This window comes from Vanellus vanellus, assembly GCF_965231255.1.
Source record: "Vanellus vanellus genome assembly, chromosome: 17".
Lineage (NCBI taxonomy): Eukaryota > Metazoa > Chordata > Aves > Charadriiformes > Charadriidae > Vanellus > Vanellus vanellus.
The window spans coordinates 7,244,582-7,266,098 of record NC_138922.1 but is presented as its reverse complement, the minus strand read 5'-3'; the positions used below and the strand labels follow the sequence as shown (position 1 = coordinate 7,266,098).

At 43.4% G+C, this 21,517-nt stretch overlaps 2 protein-coding genes across 4 annotated transcripts in view; one reads left to right on the top strand and one right to left on the bottom strand.

Moving 5' to 3' along the window:
* RECQL5 (RecQ like helicase 5) overlaps positions 1-14,537 on the bottom strand; it is a gene marked incomplete at its 5' end in the record, with an annotated part of 38,638 nt that extends 24,101 nt beyond the window's left edge. For both annotated transcript variants that reach the window (XM_082492133.1, XM_082492134.1), the window contains 7 exons: positions 6,485-6,567; positions 6,935-7,097; positions 9,313-9,424; positions 9,873-9,978; positions 10,661-11,179; positions 13,021-13,142; positions 14,417-14,537. In XM_082492133.1, the coding sequence (XP_082348259.1) occupies positions 6,485-6,567; positions 6,935-7,097; positions 9,313-9,424; positions 9,873-9,978; positions 10,661-11,179; positions 13,021-13,142; positions 14,417-14,537 (1,226 nt within the window). The remainder of the gene's footprint in view (positions 1-6,484; positions 6,568-6,934; positions 7,098-9,312; positions 9,425-9,872; positions 9,979-10,660; positions 11,180-13,020; positions 13,143-14,416) is intronic.
* Positions 14,538-15,253: 716 nt separating this feature from the next.
* SAP30BP (SAP30 binding protein) overlaps positions 15,254-21,517 on the top strand; it is a 30,785-nt gene continuing 24,521 nt past the window's right edge. Inside the window, exons 1-3 of one of the 2 annotated variants that reach the window (XM_082492124.1) lie at positions 15,254-15,387; positions 15,512-15,621; positions 18,682-18,729. In XM_082492124.1, coding sequence (XP_082348250.1) covers positions 15,273-15,387; positions 15,512-15,621; positions 18,682-18,729 — 273 coding nt within the window. In that variant the 5' untranslated portion in view covers positions 15,254-15,272. The remainder of the gene's footprint in view (positions 15,388-15,511; positions 15,622-18,681; positions 18,730-21,517) is intronic. The other variant, XM_082492123.1, reaches the window with a different exon arrangement.

Genomic DNA, 21,517 nt, shown 5'->3' with positions numbered 1-21,517 from the left:
GCATCCAACTCTGTAAGGCACTGGTCTTTCAGCCCAAAATGGAAAACCAACCAGTTTATACCTTCCCAAATGGGAAGGTATAGAAAGTTACATGCATATAGATAAGTCATCTTCTACCCCCATATTCCAACTGCTAAGTGTAGAGGAGTCAAAGGGATTACACATGCATATACTGGAGCCAACATCTAGCTTGAGAGAAAAAAAAATCATAAAGTTTATAAACAGCGGGCTTTTATATATTCTTCACACTTCAAAGGTGACAAAAAAAAAAGGAAACTTTGTAAAGAAACCTCTTTTCTTTGATGCCTGCACCCAAATTTGTAAAACCCACATTACATCAGTAGCTTCTCATGTATTTAATGCACTTCAATTTCTGCAAAGAAACTAGAGTTAGATATTTTGCATTTTTGTACTGCTGCATATTGGAATATATCTGCAGCCAGTGACACAGAGAATATTCTAAAACTTAAGACTAAAACTCAAACTATCAATGTTACTTTTAAATTAATAAAGAGAAAAACTTTACAGCAGAAGATGAGGATGTTCCTTAGAAAGCACATATCTGAGCCTCAACTTGACAATTGCCAACAGAAGACTGCACTACTATGAGCTACTGCATGGGCAGTTATACTAACAAAGTGCTGGCCTTTATTACGCTGTCCCAAAGCTTTCACTCCCAACCAATATGTTAGGGTAGGATAAGCTCAAGCGTGGCATCAATTTACTCTGATCAACACTCAGAGAGGCATCACACTAACCTCTCTGTCAGCTCTGTCTTTGCTCATTTCGCTTACAAACCAGTGGCAATCATGGTGACACAAAAAGTCTCAGGACCTCTTTTGCAGGAGACAGACTCAACAGACATTTCTGTATCTAAGTTAAGTCATGAGACCTGTGAAAGAACAGAGCTTACTTTCTTTCCTAGCTTGTGCTAGACAGTGCCAGCTACAGGAATTAACAGAATCCCATTGAGAAATGTTTCAGCAGCATTGAATCAGTCTGTGCTAGCAGTCAGGAGGAAGCTTAGCAGGCTGGAAACAGACCAACGACTGACAAGTTGCTGTCACTAGGATCAAGCTGCCAGGCCTTATCTCAGCAGGAAAAGCTACAAATACATGTTTCCAAGTGGTGTTACAAGTTAAACCACTGACAGATACCAGGCAGGGGGACAAGAGAAATGGCTCCTGCCTTATCTCTGCCACTCTAAATTCCTGAATTAGAAACAGAGAATAAACACAGAACTGTTAAAAAAAAAAAGAGGATAAAATTAAGCAGTGACCTAAAGAATTCAGGTGGCTTTCTGGAGCAGAGGAGGGGTCCCTGGACCAATTTCTACATACTTGCCTGGACCTCACAGGCCTAATGTTCTGCTTTGTACCATTGTACTCAGCTGGATTACTCCTATACTTGGTATTTAGATATGCCAATCACTTGCCTGGGCTGCATGGGGTCTGCCGCCTTCTTGCACACAGCAAGTCAGGTGGGCCTGAAAGATGCTCAGCAAATCCCCAGCTTACTGCAGCTCTTCAGTGTCTGTTGACTAGAAACATGCCAGTCTCCGAGTCCCTGCCCAGCACTCACACGAGCTTTTGTGGTTTTGGCTTCAATCATTACCCACATAAAGGGACCTGGCATGCCCTAAGCACCAGTGAGGATGGATCCTCTCTGTTTCAGAAAGCAGAGGGAGACCCAGAAGAGCCCAGACTAAGGCAAGATTGCTTCAAACGCAGCAACTTCTGCACACGTTGTGAAAGCCTGGGTAAGCCTAGAAGGAACTGCAAGGGAATAGTTACTCCAGTCCTGATGATACAAGTGTTGAAATAGTTTCTTTCTCTGAGGAACCTAAAAGAGACAGTGATGTCAGCCTCTCCAGCAGAAGTGGTTGAAGTTCTACTGATGACTTAATTGAATAGCTTCTGTTCTGTAACATCATCCCTCTGGTTTCAAAGTGATTTGCTTGGCTTGTGAAAAACAAGTTTCCTTTTACACACACCAATCTCACATACCACAGTCTCCTCCTTCTCCGTTCCCACCTCTCTCCATCACCATCCCTCTGGTCTTCTTCAGTTACAAACGCAACAGGGAGTCAGTTTTATTGCAGCTAACAGCAGTTCAATGCTCTGTAATGAGTTTATCCACCTAAACTGTCATGATGAAGTTTGGACTGGAGGACAGCCTTGTTCACAGTCTCATTTTAGATATGGCAGTCTCCTAATGGAGCTTACGATACAGATCCAGTGAGGATCCAGGAAACAAGCCCCTCTTCTCTGCACCACAACCTGCAGCCTTCCCCAGTCAGAGGACATAGTAGGCCTTTACAAGCACTGGAACAGGTGCACAAGCAGCTAAAGCCATGGATAGGAAGAAATGTCTGAGCAACAGCCGAACTAGGTCTTTTTATCTAGGCTCAAGGCCTTTGATTAGATTAGCCACACCTTTGCAGGAAAATCAGCTGTTAATCATTTACTGCGCTACAAACAGGCAACTTCCATACTAGCTCTACAAATCTCCAGGTGCAGTAAGGGGGTCTCTCATCACAGGCCAAGATCTCTTGGAGTGGGTGCAGAGGAGGCACCAGAAGAAACACCTACTCCAAACACAACAGCTTCAGGTATTTATAAAATTATATACAGCTCTCCTATTTCAGGAGATTAACTGTGGTTAGCAAAAGAGATGGAAACTTTCTAGGGTGTATAGTCACACAGGGTTTCTGCCTTTGGGTCTACAGAACTAGTATCTAGGCTGCCTCCTTTTTAAAGGCAATGGAAGCTATCCAGAACAGCTTTCGCATCCTGTGTGCCTGTCGAGTAGAGACTGGGCATGGTGATCTGCTATAATTCCAGAAAACAAAGTACAAACTGAATATATTTAGCAGCTGAGAAAGAAACAAAAGCTTTAGCAAACTGAAGTGTGAGCTTATGCTCCTAGTCAAATGTGACTTACTGGGGGTGAAACATGCTTTATATGACTAATCCTATCCTTTACAATATTAAGGATACAGACATAAGGGGCAACAAGTCAAACAAATTTTCAAAACCAGCGTATTACATTATTTTTAATGCACAGTCATGTTTGAGAGAAAGTGTGAACAATAATCCATCCTTTCCCTCGAGAAGCAAGGAAGCTTCAGTAAAGCCACAAGATGCTCGCAAAAAGATGCTGAATGTTCTTCAGAAAGCTGATAGCCAAGTCATTATGCAAAGTATCAGTAAAAGAGCAAGTGTGTAGAATTCACTGAGATCCCAGTTTAAATTATTGCTGGACTTAAGTACTTCACGGGAGGAAAACTTCTGCTTCTATTGCAGAGTAACAGAAAGCGTTACTAAAGCAAACTGTTAACAGCAGACCTTTTCTACAGAACTAGACTATTCGAAGCCCTATGGGAGCAACAAGGCATACATGAAGATCTTTGTTTATTCTTGGTGGGATTTTTTGTTTGTTTTTAAATAAGTGTTCATTTAATCTCCAGTGTGTGTCAGAGTTTAAGTGCCCAGTTCCTTTTTAGGGATTTTTCCAATGGTATCAAGCATGTGCTGTCACTGAATGCTTGCCTTTCACATATAGGCTGTACAGCTGACAGAGGTGAAGGGTTCATACTGAACATGCTGGGAGAGATGCTATATTATTAAAAATATTGATAAACTATGATTAAAATAAATCTCAACTGCCAGAATATTTTAAAGCCAGAAGCTTTCCTCTTTACATCTTTGTAGATCTGATTGTGAAACTGGCCTCAGCTGTCTTTCTTATAGTTTATGCTCTCATTTCTGTGAAGGGTGACTTTCCCTTTTGGAAGAGGGATGCCTGCAGGCATAGACAGCATGCATGCCTCTACTGGTTTTGGGACTGTGGCTCAGGGCATCGAGAGGATACACCAACATTTGATATTGCTCTTGTCTATCTCCAGCAGGGTGGAAGCCAGCATGTCATCACTGCAAGAGGCATCCCCAGTTCTGGAAGACCTAAAGAGACTAATTACAACAAGTGACTGGGCTCTTGGAGGGTTAGTGGTGATTGGCATCTTCTGTCTTGTTTTTGTTGCTCTTGTTTTATTTGCTGCCATCTTTGGGTGCTGCTCGTCTCCAAGGCACAAACAGAGTGGTGCATAAACAGCGAAGCTGAGACACAGTACTTGGAGCCCTACAGCAAGAATCAGTCCAGCTACAGCCTGATTGTGTTGTTCACAGAAAGCTTTCTCATCTTCTCTCCCTGGGTGGTTATATCCCCCATGTAACTTTCCTGCATCAAGAGCAATGCACCAATGCCAGCGAGTTGTTCTGTAAGTCCACAGCAAACTCAATACATAAGGCTACCTGTATTCAGGAACTGCACTACTAGCCAAATATCAAAATCAACTCATCTCTGCCTGGTTTTCATCTTTCAAGCAAAACCATGGGTTAGAGATGGCAAATGGTCAACCACCACCAAAAACTGATCAAGATGTCGTCTTCTGCTGCTGCAGTTACACAAGGTTTTTTTTCCCATCTTGCAAATGGGCAACAGGAACTTGACTAGCAAAAGCTTTGTCTAAGCCCACTCTCTAAAAGCAGATTATACTACTGTTCTCCTGGCATACTCGGATAATAGCCTAAATATACTATGCAAAAACTTGCTTGCCAAGTCTGTCTTTATTTGTTCTTATTTAGAACATTGTTCTTTATTTGTTCTTATTTAGAACCTTGCAAGGTCAGATTTTCAGGTTTGCTTTCACTGTTTGGATAGTGAATAGAACTATATTAATTCAAGATGTAAGAAAGAAATGCAATGTAGCATTCCTTTAAATAGCATCTTAATCTCCTGTACAGTTATGAGCAAGGAAGCCAATCAGTGGTGCTGCAATATGCTACTCTGGGATGTATATAGCATGTTATAGAGTAGGAAGAATGTACCAAGCTGGGAGAGGGAAGAAAAAGTATGGGAGACGTGACTTCTAATTAGGTCAGTGATATTCCCTTACAGAAATCTCTTTTAGGTACCCAGTGAAATCTTGTATCCCTTACTATTCATCTGAGCAAAGGAGAATGTTTTCTCTCTGTCCTCAGTTATTGCCTCACTGCTGCAGTGCAACTCTAGAGAAGGTCCTCACTTCAAATAGCAGTCAGGCTCTTTACAGCACGCATGAAGTGGGAGATGCTGCAAGATGGTTACATGGAGCCTAACCCGTGCCCTCACTGGGACACCACCCTGGAATGTCCTTTGACTGTTTTTGGCTTGTGCAAGGTTAGTTCAGTGATCCCAGTCCAGTTCTTATAGCACTAGTGTCCATTCCAAGAAATTATTGTCATGACTAACTCCACTGATAACCAGCTTAGGAATCAAGGAGATACCAAGACAAGGTTTCCTGAGGTTAGCATCTAACCAGATAGATACAGCTGCCTCTCCGATCATACAAAACCCAGACACAAACAGCCATCTGGCCACTCTTGCTGTGAGCTGGTAACACACACCAGAAGGTGCAGAGCTGCTTAGCCAAGTAAGTGGATCAAACTCCTATAGCAAGAAGCCTCCTACTAGCTACTTCCCAGAACCACCTTGACTTTGGGCAAAGAAATGCTCCTTCAAGTGCCCCGGAACTCAATGTTGTGCCATACTTCAGTATAAGCAAGACTTTCCCAGAGCAACCCCATAAACCCAGGATTTGTTTACCAAACATGACCACAAGGAGAGAACATGCTCACCAAGGCATCAGAAAAGAAGCACGTATTACAGTCACACTGAAAAAGTTGCCCAAGACACAGGTGTGAAAAATGAAACAGAATGCAGACTTGAAAGTAAGACACATGTTGACCATTTTCAGTTAGTGAACATACACTGCTCTCTAACTGGCAAAATTATAGCTTTGACGTCTTATCTAGCATAGAATAGTAATTAGGACAATTACATCTTACAAGCCATGAACTAAACCTGAACAATGCATGTTGTGGTTGCTAGTCTGCATTTAGACTGGGCACATCCATAATTTGAGTCTGTTTCTGAAACATTCTAAGCACCATCAGCTTCTTCAAAGTTCAATGAGAATCATGGATACCTAGTACTTTGCAGAGTGGAGCCCCTGAGATTTAGAAAATGATTAAATCTAAATGCTTCCATCCCATGCTGATTAGGCTGTGTGTCTCCTTGGAAGAGAGATGATGTAGTGAAGGAGGAAAGAATAATAAAAAAAGCAAGTGCAATTAAGTCAACCCATCAAAGACAGAACATAGTAAAATTCAGTTACAGTTTAATACCACCAGAGGAGTTACAGTTTAATACCACCACGTCACTTGGTCAGGCTCAAAGACCAACATCTCAGTTAACTCAGAGGTGGGAAGGAGTGAGAGATGTCTCAGGGATACCTTTGTTAGTCCAGACAGCAAAATATCGGGTGACTCATTCAGTATTTTCTTTTTCATGGACATGCAAGAACTCAGCCATAACAGTGCTTCGGAAGGAATAGCACATGGTTTCCCCAACGTTAAACAGTATTTGAAAGAAGCATACTCACCCCAGCTCCTCGCAGAAGTTCACAATGGCATCAAAAGCTGTCATCACAGCTTTGTCAGATTCTTTTAAGGTGCCTTTTTTTTCCTGAAAGTAGACGAGGACAATAACTATAGTTTTCAATTTAAATATAAACAGATAAAGTAACTCTAGCGATGACCAAATCCAACCCTTCTGATCAATATGGCAAACAGGTACAGACACCACCCTGTCTCTGCTTCACACTTCTGCTCACCCACACCTCTCTAATAGGGTTGGAGCTGGGTTTGGCAGCCCTTTCCCTTCCTGCTTCACTCCCCTCTGCGGTCCCTTGAAACAGCGCTACAGACAGCTCTAGACCCAGAAAAACTAATTTCATCTTTGCATGTTCAGAGGTGACTGCAGGCAAGAGGCAAACCAGATCAGAGCAAAGGCAGCATATCGAGGCAGGTGGATGCTATTCTGCAGATCTTACTTGGACGTTAGAGAGCTCCTTCTTAATCAGGAAGCTGACTTGATCCCGGTCATTCCTTGAGTAATAGAGACGGCAGCAGGATGGCTTCCCATCTCTCCCAGCTCTGCCAGATTCTTGGTAATACCCAGCCATTGACTTAGCAATATTCCAGTGGGCAACAAATCTGCATGTGATAAGACAAGAGGAAACAAAAGGCTGCAGGTTTCTCAGATCACTGTATACATGATTGCAGTGTTTGCAGACATCAACAACAGTAAAAAAAATAGGGTAGCAAAAGCATAAAAGACAAAGGATTTAGCAGAGCAAGGGATTCTGCACACAGAAATTTAAGTCCTTTTAACACAAGACACAAGGAAAGCAGCAGAGCTATAAGAAAACAAATGCACCTGAACAACAGGTGATCGGGATGTCACTCCAAATGGATGGAAATGAATGGGCACATGAATATCCCAAATGTGCATACAATTGCACAGCTATGAAGAGTGAGAATAAGGACATTGATTTAAGGAGTTTAGGAGATTTTACCATAAAATACAGCACTGATAAAAAAGTCCCATTTATTTTGTGGAACACAATTTGAACATTATGGAACGTGATTTGAAATACTTGATTTTAAAAAGACACTTTTTTGCCAGCAAAGTTTGCATGGGAAATTCTGTCTCACCAAGATCACTTGTAGATGGGGGCACCGTTCCCAGCCAGCAAATATGACTATGAATCATCACTAAACTGTATGTAATCTCTGAAGGACGGTTTTCAACACACCACTGCAAGACTGCTTTAAGCCTGCTTGTACGTGAATATTCAGTAATTCAGTTTATACCTGTGTTGAGAGGATTTTACATTACAGTAACGCTGCCAATGTTTTAAATACCAGTCTGCCTCAAAACCAGCATGTCCCAGAGGCAGGTATGATGCATATGGGTGTGGCAAAAGATTAAATGACAAAAGCAAGCAAACACGTCTTCAAACACAAACACTCCAGGAACAGGCCAGGCAGGAAGCATCAGAGCAATTATTCCCCATCAGGAAGCTTACTGAAGAAATTTATAAATAATCTTAAGCAAAATTGAATTGGCAGTAAAGACAGAGAAGCAGATTCCATCAGAAAAAGAGACAACACCTCTGTTTTCCCTTTTGTCCAGATGAGTTACCTCCAGAAGTTGTCAGACCTGATCTTACTTGATAACATACGCATGAATACTCAGAGCTCTGCCAGCATACAGCGAAGGCTAAGCAGCAGAGCCTTGTTGCCTGAGCTCAGGTATAATGTCCTTTAAACTATTAAAAAATATCTGGTAAAGAGTCATTTTAACTCCATCCCTTGGAAACTAACCAGATTACAAGCATGTTTCAACTATATTTCACTGTCAATCAGTCCTATGCATTTCAGTTACTCTGCCTTTTTTAATGACCGCTGTACTGAACAGGGCAGCATGGTTTCAGCAGGTCATTAATTCATGCTGCCACCCTAGGAGACTCCTCATTTCTCTGTTGGGTAACATGCATTAAGCAGCAAAATAGTCTGTCATTGCTATAGGATCCTGTTATCTGTCAGCAAAGTGACACAGACAGAAGGAAGGCACAGTTGTGAACTGATGTGATCGCCTCAATGATGTCCTGCCCCTCTCCCACAGTGCTCAGAGCAGTTGGTTTATGTAGATTTTAGAGTAAAGATCAGGTCTGTGTGGGGCATTGGGTGAGCAGCACCTGAGTTATCCCTCTACTAAGTGATCACAGCTCACAATACTAACTCAGCACAGCTATATTGTAGTGCAGGAATTCTAACAACACAAAGCAATTATGGTAACAGAAGTCCCAGAGGAACAGCAATTGAAAACTTGTGCAAAGTTTCTGTCGTTGGACTAGAGCTGTATTTTTTAGATGGTTATTGCCATTTGTGAATTGCTATTTTTTCCCCATTGCATTGCAAAAGGAGATCTCTAAAAAAAGCTGGCTCTGACTATTTTAGTAGATGGTGTATGAACTATATTAGATGCAGATTTTCTTCCCACTGCTTTTTTAACAGCAACTATTGCACTAAGAAAAGCGAAAGGGGCAGCTGTGATTGCATTGCGATGGCTCCTTTTGAAATCCTGGAGGGTGTGGCAAAGAACAAACATTCCTCCAATTTTCTTGGTTTTGAAGATGACTGGCAAAGAGGAGCTCTGGTGCCTTGTTTATAACTTCTTTACAAAACCCTTCCAGGTTTAGTTTTGCTGCTTCTAAGACAAAGAACCTCCAGCTCTGTTTTTGTGGGTTTTAGCAAGTATTCATCAGGCATTTGAGTGAGATGTATCAGGTAATAGAGACTGAGGCTTTCCCTTCCCACTCCTCAGGTTTCAGTCTCTTGTGGTGCACAACACAGCTTCACACACCTGACATTTGCTTTGTCTACTCCCATTCCAAAACTGATTGTTGCAACAATAACAGGGATCTTCTCCTCCATCCATTCATTCTGGACTAAAGTCCTGTCAGCTGCCTTGAGTCCTGGGAAGGGAAAAAGAGGGAAGGAAACAATAACAAAAAAAGAAAAAAAGAAAAGAATCAAGAGGATTTTCTTCCTCCTCCATTCCCCCATTGCGAGCCAACCCCCTCACTAATACTGAGTGATGCACGTACTCCTCCCTGCCCATGTTTAAGCTGGCCTGTGATCAAGCAGAAGTCTGCAGCAGCTGTTTCTATTCCAAAGAGAAAAATCCCTCCCGGGATAAAAGCATTTGTTATATTTAGGCCATACAAGATCCAAAAAAAACAACAGTTCTGGAGTGATGGGAATGCCATTCCGTTGAAGGTCCTGCACTTACCTCACACCTCTGACACGTGAGCATCAGACACATTGCAGACCCATGCCTAGAAAGCTGTTTTCTAGGTAGCCCCAACCCAGGCCTTAAAGGTGGTACCAGCTACTGGGAAATGCAGATGCAACTTCCTATACCTGCGTGATACGCCTTGGCTTTCACTCCTCGGTAGCTCAGTTCAATAGCCAGCTGGTCACACACATCCCTCATCCTGCAGTACACAATACCACAACCGGAGTACACCTGGGCAGACAGGAGAGAAAGTCCGTGACACTGTCTGAAGCCAATCAGCAAAGCTGCGGTCATCAGTATGACAGAGACAGGAGGGATGCCGAAAGCTCATCTCTTCTACAACTGAAAGATACTGTTGCAGCACAAAAGTAAATAAGACATAAAGAGAGTTTCCTTACAAGTCCTAACATCAACCAAATAAGGTCTCCCAGCGGGCAGAAGGCAAGAAGCAGTCTCTCTCCACCTTACAAATAAACTCATGTACAGAGGCTATAACTGAGTTGCCAAGAGTTATTTTGGGAGTTAGAATTAGAGCAGGAAATTCAATACAACACTTCAAATGCTTCTGTTCACCCTCGCCACACTAGAAGAGCAGAACATTGTAAAACACACAATGATCACCTGGGACACGACAAACCAAGACAGAAATGCTAGTCGCATATTCCTAATCCATTTTCTTTTAGACCAACCCCTTTCTGAGGACAGCCTTCACATTCTACCTATTTTAGAGGAACTAAAAAACATACATGAGCACTTTTAGAGGAACTAAAAAATACTCATTAGCACTTTCCTTCCAGGGACCTCCTCCATCCCTGCCACAGACCTGTCAGGGCCATACCAACCACTGCAAGGCCAGTGGCCACTACGGTAGATTTTGTTCAGTTTATCCTTCTTCCCCAAGTGTAAAACCTACCCCAGTGGTGTTCTTCACTTCAAGCGCCTTCAGACAGAAATCCTTCAGGTTGGCATATGGATCAGTCAAGAGCTCTTTGAACTGCACATCATAGAACAAGTTAGATCTGAAGCAAGGAGTTTTAAACGTGGAAAGTGGCTGCTTTAGCTTAAGTGCTGCCACAATGTCCTCCTGAACCTGCTTGGTGGCAGTGGCAGTCAAGGCAACACACGGTGTATTGGGTATGCGAGTGCGCAAGGTGCCCAGTCGTAGGTAGTCAGGTCGGAAATCGTGTCCCCACTGGGAGACGCAGTGCGCTTCATCAATTATCAGGTAGGACAAGAGGTTTCGGGACACCAGAGAGTTCAGCGTAGGTTGGAAGGAAGAGGCAGCTGCCATCTCTGGGGTGATGTACAGGAGCTTTACTTGGGGCTTCTCATTTGCTAAATCAGCCAGGATGGTCTTCTTTTCCTGGGCAGAAAGCTTGGAGTTCAGAGAGCAGGCTTTGATCTTCAGAGCCAGCAAGTGATCCACTTGATCCTAGAGTAAATACAAAATGGAAATTAAATTAAAAGCAAATGGATATAAAGAAAGTCACCATCAGCAAGCCAGATTACTAGGGAGATCCAGGTGAGGCCCCAACTTCCAGATCCAGGATCGAGTCTCAGGACAACATATACCTACAGTCTGGGTATTTAGACTTCAAGTCTAGATGCCTTTATCTTCAACTCTGAGCATATCTGTCCAGCTCTAACATCCGACTGCATTTTGTGCATCTATTCACTTTAAGACAGTCTTTTTGCTGCTAGGGAACACCGGCAGGGATCTGTGCAAAATAACTCATTGTAGCCACAGTGAGCTGAGACAAGCCACCAACGCGTCTCAGGATTTACATGATCGAGTTGTCACAGATGGAAAATGAATACCACCACCCTACAATAACAGAGTGCATTTCATTCTAAAATAGCTAAAGGATGTTATAAACACAGCTGAGACAGGACAAAATACAAGAATCATGCAAATCACCACTGCAACAGAACCAAGTCTGGATAAGAATCATGCCATGAAAACTGTGAAGAAAACATGGCATCACATCCAGATGAACCCTGGGCATACAAATTCACTTCCCTATCCTTACACTGAGCTGGTCACTTGCACTTGACTAGCCCATAACAATGCAGAAGATATGAATATTCCTGAAAAATGGATCTCTCATTATTTCACTCAATAACCCATTTCAGTGATTGATTTAATATCCACTGTTTCCTGTTCACAAAGTCAACTCTCAGCCTTCCCTATAATAAACTACACAGACTAAGCTCTTGAAGTCCGGCTACAATGAAATACATCATGATCGTTTCAGGCACAGCCACTCTATCTTGATGAGAAGACCTCTGAAGGTTCACTCCAGCTCTTTTCCCTAAGAGTCACTGAGCCCACCTCAACCTATTTGTCACTCTGACACATTCTGCTTCACCTACAAATCTTACCAATGGTAACTTTTTTAACCTCCATTTCACTGATAAATATTGCCTGCGCTGGAGCTTAATCAGAAGTCTTTGCACATGAAACCAATTCACTATTTATAGCACCTTTCTGAGCTATATCACCAAGCCTGCTCTTAATTCTTAATGAGTATTACATCAAGACTATAAAAGAGTTAAAAAATCCACAAAAACTAAAACCCAAACCAGCAGCCTACAACACCAGATATCATGCAACGCTAATCAGATGCTTTACAGAAGTCTAAGCAATGCTACAGCTGCTCTTACAGGGAGTGTTTCTCCCAACAGGTGATGAAACAGTAGAAAAGACAAAACAGAGGGGGAAAAAAAAGTCTCAGATGAAAGTGCTCAAGGAGAAGCTATGCTAAACCAGCTTCTTCCCATGACAGAAAGACTGACTGCAACAAAAAAGATATTTTGGTGCAGAACAAATTATGCCTTCAAAGGCAACTTCATCATTCCCGAAGTTACTACTTTGTAGGCAAAATGGCAGTTTTTGTCTGGGCAAAGATCCAGTTTGGTTCATTTGAGCTACTGTACTTTGCTGCTTCTGCATAGCACACTGGAGGTAAAAGACAAATGGAGAAAATGGAGAAAGGCACAGTTATAAAAAACACCAGGTTATTATCAAAGAAGAAAAAACTCCTTTTAGAGAACTGCATAGTATCATACCAGAGTTACTCTGCTCTGCAGCTAAGTTGAAGTCTCTTCACCTATCACCAGGGTAAGGAAAACACACCGAGACATCAAGACGAGAATCCAGAGGCAGGTCAACAGCAGAGACTCATGGACAGAAAGACAAGAGGCAGTCATGCCTCCAGCGTCTCCCGACCCCCTTCACTGACTGCTTTTCCACAGCTAACAGGAGACAGTTACCTGAATCAGTGCAATCAGAGGTGAAATGACAATGGTGATGCCCACTGCCAGAACTGCAGGAAGCTGGTAGCACAAGGATTTCCCTGCCCCTGTGGGCATGCATACAAAGACATCCTTCTCGCCTGCAAAGACAACAAAAGAAAGCTCAAGGCTACTGAGTGGTGGCGAGTTCCCAGGGCTCTGTTTGGAGGGGTGGGTAAAATGGCTTGTAATCTGTGACAACAGCATATGCGTGTGTGTACCGTGTGGCATGCCAACAAAAGACACTTCATTTTAGGTTCTAAAAGCATAGCAATACCTTTCGTGCCTGCAATGGTTTCCTTCAAAGGGTCTCTAATTGCTTTGTAAACACTTAGAAACAGCCTTACAAAAGTACCAGAAAATACACAGAAACCAAGATAAAGAGAAGTTAAACAAGTTATTCCTGCTAATTCTCTTCTAGATGAGCTGCTTGCTTTCATCTTACAGACCTCCAGTTACCAAACTACCAGCCCCATGAGAGATCTTTACCACATCAACTTAAAGCTTATCCCAGAAAGATACCTCATAAGAAATAAGGGTTGGAAATCTCAACCACATAGATAGCATCATGCAGTTAGTAACTGTTACTGCCCTAAGCAGTGTCCACTTCAAGTCAGGGAGATGCCAGTGCATGCAATGGTAATAGGCAGAGACACCCTGCTAACAGAGCACCACTTTTGGCCAGTCTGTTGTCAATAGCACGTCTGCATAGCTGCTGGCGATACATGAAAACTGTAACTACATCCTGAGTGCTGAGTTTGATGCTGTTGTGCTTCACATTGTGAGACCTGTCAGGGGACCTGGCGGTTGGCAGCCTGTCTGTGTGAGCTGCCTGTCCAACCAACAGCGGTATGTTGGTTGATATATTAACACCAGCAAATTACGTTTCTGATAGCGGCCACACAATTCAGAGAACAGATATAAACTATTCCAGGAAATCAAGTCTTCTACTGGTATCATCTCTGTCTAACATCATCTACAACAAGGACACGTTTACTCTGAAAATTTATAAATGTAAACAGTTTTGACCTCATCTGACCATAAACTCGCTGGCAGATGCCTCCAGTGGAGATACCAGCAAGATTGTACTTTGCTTCCTATTTTCTGGTTGATGCAAAAGTGGGGTTACAAGCAAAATGCAAAGGAGAACAGGCAGGGCAAAGCCGTGCTCAGAGACCGTGTGCAGCACATGCTCATTCTCCTATGCCACTAAAATGATCTCAGAGCAGAGGAGGCCTTGGAGGGCTGGGTGGTCCTGTCCAGTCCAGGTGAAGCGTCTCCTCAAAACAGGTGCAATACCAACTCCTGCAGTACCACCCTCAAAGGAAGATGGAAAACCAGACATGTTTCACATTTTTCCGATACTGAGCCTCACCTCTGGCCACAGTCATGGTCGCGCTTTCCTGCAGGGAAGTCTTGAAGGACTCAAACCCGAAGACCTTCCGCAGTGCTTTCCGGACCCTGCCTTCCAGGCCTGGCCGAGCCTCACCACTCATCTTAGAGAAGCTGTGAACAGTGACAGGAACTGATGCTAAACCTGAACCACCACCCTCCTCTGGCCGAGGCCTGCCCCGGCTCATTGCCACCTACGGAACCTCCCCCATGGTTACCCTGCCAGGCTCCCGCCTTTTTTTAGCCCCCCCAAGGATGCTATCCAAGCCCTCTCACTGGAAGGGACCCCAGTATCGTTTATTCCGGGACAGACCCCCACTGAAGCCTCCCCATGGGGCACAGGCCGGGCACAGCCGAGGGGGACCATAGCTGAGGGGGGGACCTCGCGGCTCCCCAACTCGCCCCCCCCGCCTTAGGGGGGAGGCGGGGCCTTTCTCCCCAGCGGGGCTGTATCCTCCCGCCGCCCCATGCCCCATGCCCCATGCCCCATGCCCCATGCCCCATGCCCCATGCCCCATGCCGTCTCCCTCTTCACCCCGACCCCTCTCACTCTTGGTCAGGGTCCGGCAGGTGCTGTCTCGGCGCCGCGCGATGACGTCAGAAACAGGCGCTTAAAGGGCCAACCCCTCCACTATAAAGAGGCCGCGCGCCTTTTATCCGTCCTCTCTCTCCCAGATAGAAGCCGTGCTCCTCCTCGCTGAGGGGTTTTCTCCTTTCGCCGGAGTTCTCCCAGTTTAACCTGAGCCCGCTTAAGGTGGAAGAAGGGTGGTGTTGCTATGGCGACTGCTCTGGGTACGTCATCTCCGCGCGCCGGAAGTTCGCCCTGGCGGAGGCGGAAGATGGCGGCGGCGAAGCGGAGCGTTCTTTCTTCGTTGGCGGTTTATGCGGAGGATTCGGACCCGGAGTCGGACAGCGAAGCCGGGACGGCGGGAAGCGACGGTGGAGGGGCTACGGGTGAGGGCAGGGAGGGGGCCGAGGGAGGCGGCGGGAGCGGGAGGGCCCTCCCCGGGGAGGGGAAGGCCCCGCTCGTCGCCGCCCCCCCCTTTCCTCATGGTTTTCTTGTTCCCTTTCTCTTTAGGAGAGAAAGGAGGCCTGGTCTCGGTTGGGTACGGAGATGACGACTTCACCCGCTTGGATGGGGATGAGGATGGGTATGAAGAAGAGGATGACGAGAACAGCAGGCAGTCAGTAAGTACTTTGCCGGAGAGCTTGACCTGATCCCTTTCATGCATTGCAAAGGCTTTTCTCTCTCCAGAGAAAGCCCTGCGTGGCAACCCATGATGGAACCTAGAATATCTGACTCCTGGTGTGGATTTCAGCACTTTCCAAATATTTCTACTCACTTTGTTTTCATGTAGAAAGCATTTGCCTTGAAACCCATCAACAGCTTGGTGCAGCTTTTGTTGCTTGTTACTAACTGTGTTGATGCTGTTTGACCCTGTTATGGGAAAAAGTCTGGTACAAGTTAACAGCCACACTAAATGAAAACTATTGTTTAAATGTAATTGACATGTATGAAAACCTTGTAAGAGGAACACACTCTTTCATGGTTAGCTGGAGGATTAAAAAGAATACAGTTTTGTGGTGTCCTAAATTATTCTTTTGTGTATAACTTAACCCATGCACTACATCAGGTTACCTTGATGTAACAGCGTCCTGTCTAGACGTGAGCAGCTTCTGCTTGTCATAGGTGCATGGCATGTGTATAACATTACCTAAATACTGAGGTAACTGATGGCCTGTGAGACAGGACATGTAGCTCACTACCTGTGAGTGCAGCTATAACACACAAAAGGATATATAGTTCTGTCATGTGTCTGTAGGAGCAAAGCAATAAGTTGTGTGGGGGAAGAAGCTTCTTGTCTCCTTTCATTCTCCTCAACCTTTTGCTTGCCACCACATGAAGAATGTGTTATCTTGTCCCTGTTCTATTTTCCTCTACCATGTAGCCAGAAAAACCCAGGGCTATGTTACTATAATTTTTCCTCATTGAGATGTACTTTGTGTGCATTAGATCAGTCTCTTATGAGACACTCATTGTTTCTGCCATCTGTTTTCCCAAGTAGCTGACAAGAAATTTGTCAGTCTCTTGTTCTTACTTTTGGTTTTCTTCTGTTGCTAACTGGGGAAGGTGCAAGCAATAGCATTCAGGGTCTCACCCTGGCATCTGCCTTAGCAAAGTAATGAAGCTTCTTTTCTACTTTAGTGATTCTTCTTTTTTATATCCAAGACTAATAAATCTTCCTTCAATGCAATCTATTTAAACTAAAGAAAGTGGTAGGTGTGATCCAGATGCTTGTCTGGATCAGCTGTGTTTAGTTAGCATTGACAAATAGGCTTGTAAATGAAGTAGCCTTTATTGTGTGTACAGTTTTCAGTGCAGGTTGCAGCTGTCCATCATCTGGGAGGTGCAAGTTGCTGTTCAAGTAGTGGCAATCGATCAAGTCACTCTGGTGCCAGCCAGTAGATCTTGCATAATTTGTGGTTACAGATGTGTGCAAGTTACACAGGGTGCCTTCTCTCCAGTCTTCTTGCAGGAGAGCAATGCTTGGCTTTTTTGCATTAAGTATTCTTTGACCATGATCGAGAGCTTCCTTGATATTGCTGGTTCTAGTAGCTTATATTGGTTGAGTTGTTTTTAGAAAGCAGTGCGAGTTGGACTCAGGTTGTCCTGGGCTTTTATCTAAACAACTGTTATCTACCTTAAGAGTGACTGAAAAGCCTCTGTTTTTTTTCAAAGGCGATTCTCAGTAATAATTCTTTGTTTGTTGAACTTGTTTCAGTGATATCCCCTGCTGGGTTAGGAGGGTTTGGGAGCTGTTTCAGTTACCTGTCTATAACATGAATGATTCAACCCATTGTTACTTTGTTGAAAGTTACTTCTATCTTTATAATATAGGTGGGACTGTAGAGGGGAGAGGAGTCTCATTTGTGATAAACACCCAGTTACTTGGTAGTATGGTTCTAGTTAAAAACTTACTGTTATTAAACTTTGACAGTTAAGACTGAATTATTGGAATATGTATATCTTTATGAAGGGTAAGGTGGAGAGTAGCTGAAGTGAAGGAGTTTGAGGTCTCACTTATGTGGGATAGGCATGTTAATTCAGGCAATTAAAACTTACAGACACTATTGTGTGGTCAATCTCTAGCTTGCCTTGCCAGAACTTGCGTGTGTGCTAATACTCTGAGGTGGGCATTTCGTTATAAACTCTTCCTTTCAGTTGCATGTAATCCTGTCACTTTTTTGTTTTTCTTTTTGAAGCCGAAACACCAAGTTCTTGTTTTGGGACCAAACTTGAAATTTGTGGTGAAGTTTGGAGGAAAAAACATTCTTCTGAGTTGTGTGAGCATGAAAAACGTTTTCTGCTCCTCAAACTTGTTTTGAACCCAGAGTATGTATTTATGCCTGGAAACATAGTTGACTCTAGGATTCCAGTGAAGTAGCCCGTAGGGCGGTGGAACAGCAGGACCAAAGCTAGAGCTTACATCTCACGTGGTGTAGAATTTTACATGAGGCTGAGTTCAGTATTTTAAGTTCTCACAGTGCAAAAATTTGCCCATTTCTTTGGTTTATTTCTGGGTAGAAGCAAGAACTGAATGGAGTCTGTTACCTAAACCAGTGAAATTTGTCAGTGGTTCCCTTCTGTGCAAGTTCACATCACCTGCAGAGACGACAAGATTACTACACAAATAAAGATGCGGTGTCTGCTGGCATCACCAGATCCTTGGAACTTGGTGCTAGGCCAAACCCTCACCAAGCCTGCATATGTGGATGGCACGCCACCTCTGTGTCCTCTGTGTGTTGCTGATGTATGCTTGGGAGTATAATAGGTCTTGCAAATGCTGCTTTTTCTGTGAGTACTGCTAAACAGGGGCAAGTGCAAAAAGCCCGCCTGCCAACTGGAAGAGACGGAATTATCAAATGACAAATGCTTTTTTTCCCCAGTTCTGTTGCTTCTTATTGTCTAGTTCTGAGCACTCAGGAGCTGCATGAGTTTTGTGGGGGACGTCTGCTACTGAGTAATGCTTTTGCCTAAAAAAAAAAACCCAACCCAAAGCCAAACAAACACTTCTTTCCTTGACTGTAGGTCTTGTTTTCTGGTTATGAGTGGGTGGGGCAAGAGTACCTTCTGTGGAAAGGGTCTTGCACTACTGCTGGGCTGCTGAATGCGAGCCCTTTGCTGTAAGTGCAGTTACTTGCCAAGCCTGCTCTTTAAGCTTAATCCTGTAAATTCTTGTCTTGTAGGAAGATGACGATTCAGAGACTGAAAAACCTGAGGCTGGTGAACTAAAGGTATTTGAAAGTGTGGTATGGCGGTGGGGGGGAAGCTCAGTACAAGAGGAATGAGTCTTAACAGCATGGCTTGGTGTTCGTTTGTGACCTTCCCTAGCTAGTTTCATACTTTCCTTTCTGTAGCTGTAATGTGTTTTTTTGACTCTAGTTCTGGCTTCTGCCACAGGTAGTTAACCAGTTAAACTACGGGCTGAGTCACGATCAAGGTCTGCATTTGTGAATTTAGTCCTCTTGTGCATTAGGTCTGAGGTAGGTTTTCTGACAGCGTCTCACATATTTTGCAATGATCTGGGAGTGCAGTATTCAGTACAGAATTCTCTTACGACCAGTGTTAGTTAGAATACTTTCTTCATTTAGAACAACTTGAATAAATGATCTTATGCTCCTAGAGATCATGAAATGTGTCAAAATCGATTCAGTTGTCTCCAGCTTTTTCTGTCCTTCTGAATGAAGCAGTTTTTTAAAAGTTGTACTTAAAATGTAAAAAGTGAAATAGGATCCCCAGGTGATAGCTATCCTAAATAGTTGAAGTTGTCTTTATCTTGGGATTACATCTTGTTTCTGTGGAACAACACGTGTTTAACAGCACATAGGAACATACATCAGGCTAAAAGCTGGAAGGCAGACAAAAGACCGAATCCATTTGAGAACTGTGCTCAAATTTTTATGCTAGTTCAATCCCCCATGCAATATAAGCAGTCTTGTGGGATACCAAGTGAATGACAATTGCAAAGGCCCTTATTTTATCCAGTAGATTCCTCAAGGATGCAGACAGTCTCTAGGCTCTGCTAAGGAAACCAGAGGACTGTGCTGCAAACTGAAATTATGTAGAGCATTTGAATTAGCATAGGACTTTGACAGGACAAGATGAAGGCAAATGAATGTGTTTAGCTATTCTGCTTTTAAATTAGTTTTATAGCAGCACCTTCTTCCAGTTTTCAGAATATTTTTATGGGTTAATAGTGATAGAGAGTTGAAAATCTTGGCAGCTGTACTGCAGCTGGTAAAGTCTCTTGCATCAGGGTGTGAAATATCATTAATGTGAAATATCATTAATGCCTTTAGCATACAGGTAGGAGGCACTTGGGAATGGAATTGTCTCCTTTCCTTGTTGCAAGAAAAATAAATTACCTTTTTTTTTTTGGAAGGGAGGAAAAGATAATCTCTCACTTCTATCCTTTTTCTGTTTCTAAATTTTTGCCATTATGGCTGGTAAGCATGCTGTCAAGATGTTTCTGTAAAAACTGCTGGATTCAAATGAAGAATTCAAAATTCTTCTGTGAAAGAAGAATAGATGGGTTTTCCTTAAAAGAGAAATTTGGTGTACATCACCACAACCTCTGTTGTAGGGCCCTGTTGCAATTGTATGAATTTCTGCTTCTACTAAAAGGGCTCTAGGACTTCAGGGCAATGGAGAAAAGATCTGGCAAAGAGAGAAAGAACAAAATCGGACTATAGTAGCTCTTGTCTAAGAAATAATGCGTTACAGAGGCCTTACCACTGAATTGTGTGGCTACTGCTTTAATATGTTGCTGATGTTTCACGTTGGCTTGTTTGAAAAGCCTCTTGATTTCAGTGAGTTCTGTGTGCTACTGTCTAGGTGCATTTTGCCCTTCTGAAGAAGAGCTACACATGGCCCAGAGCAGTGTTTCAGCTTCAGTGGGGAACAAAGAAAAACTAAATGTATTAAAAGCATTTGGTATCTTGGATACTGAAAATGTAAATTAAAGTTAAACTTTACATTTTACCTTTTTTTGTTTTAATTCCTGCTGTCCTCGTGTGGCATGAAAGGTGAGGAATTGAGAAGAATAGCAGGGAGTCAAATCTGAACCAGCAGTTTCAGACTTCCATGTCATCCTTAATAGATGTCTTCATATATAATTGAAAAAGAGAACAACCTTCTCAATTCTTTTGGGTTTTTTTTTTTTTTTTGTAATGCTGGCACCTGGGGTAGAGGTAGATGCACACCTTTGCTACGCGGCATACTGCAAAGCAGCTCGGTGCTGCGCGGGTAACAGGGCAGGCATGCCGCTGTATGGCATTCTGTGGGGCACTGATGGAGTTGCACTAGCCATGCTGTTAAGAATTTAACTCGGGCTGGGGGGAGATGGAGCATCATTGTAAAAGCAACTGCTCCAAGTAAAACTACAAATGTTCCTATCCCCCTTTTCCACCAAGTGGCACTGTTCTCGTTCTTCCTCACTGCTTTGAGCTTGCAATATCTATGACTATCAACTAGTAAGAGTTGTAGTTGCTGTAAATCCAAAGTGCGGCACTTAATTATAACTTTGCTTTGTCCCAGCTGAGTGCTGTGGTTGTTCTTGCTCTGTCAATTTCATTGTAAGACATCACAGACCTGGAAACGTCTTTAAAGTGGTATCATGGGCTCTTTATATATATCTAGGGTTTTTCCAGGGTCTGAATCTGACTGTATGCAGAACGTAAATCCTTTAAAATGCATGAATGAGGTAAAAACATTGCAATTCATTGGTTAATTGTAGTCCTGAATATACATTCAGCATTTTTTTGGTGTTTGCCTCTGTGTACATATGGTGAATGAACTACTTTGAGATTATGTCTTGAATAATTGACCAGGACACTTAAGCCAGGCTGTGTGTGGAGAAGGAGCTCCTTTGCTGCTGCTGCATCCAGTGATTTGGCCTCATTCTGCACCAGCCCAGATGCAAAACAGAAGGTTCAGTCGGTGTCAGTTGTGGGTATAGACTGAGGAGACCGAAAGTGGGGAATGGTGTAAAAACTGTCTGGTAAAGTGACAGTGGGGAAAGTG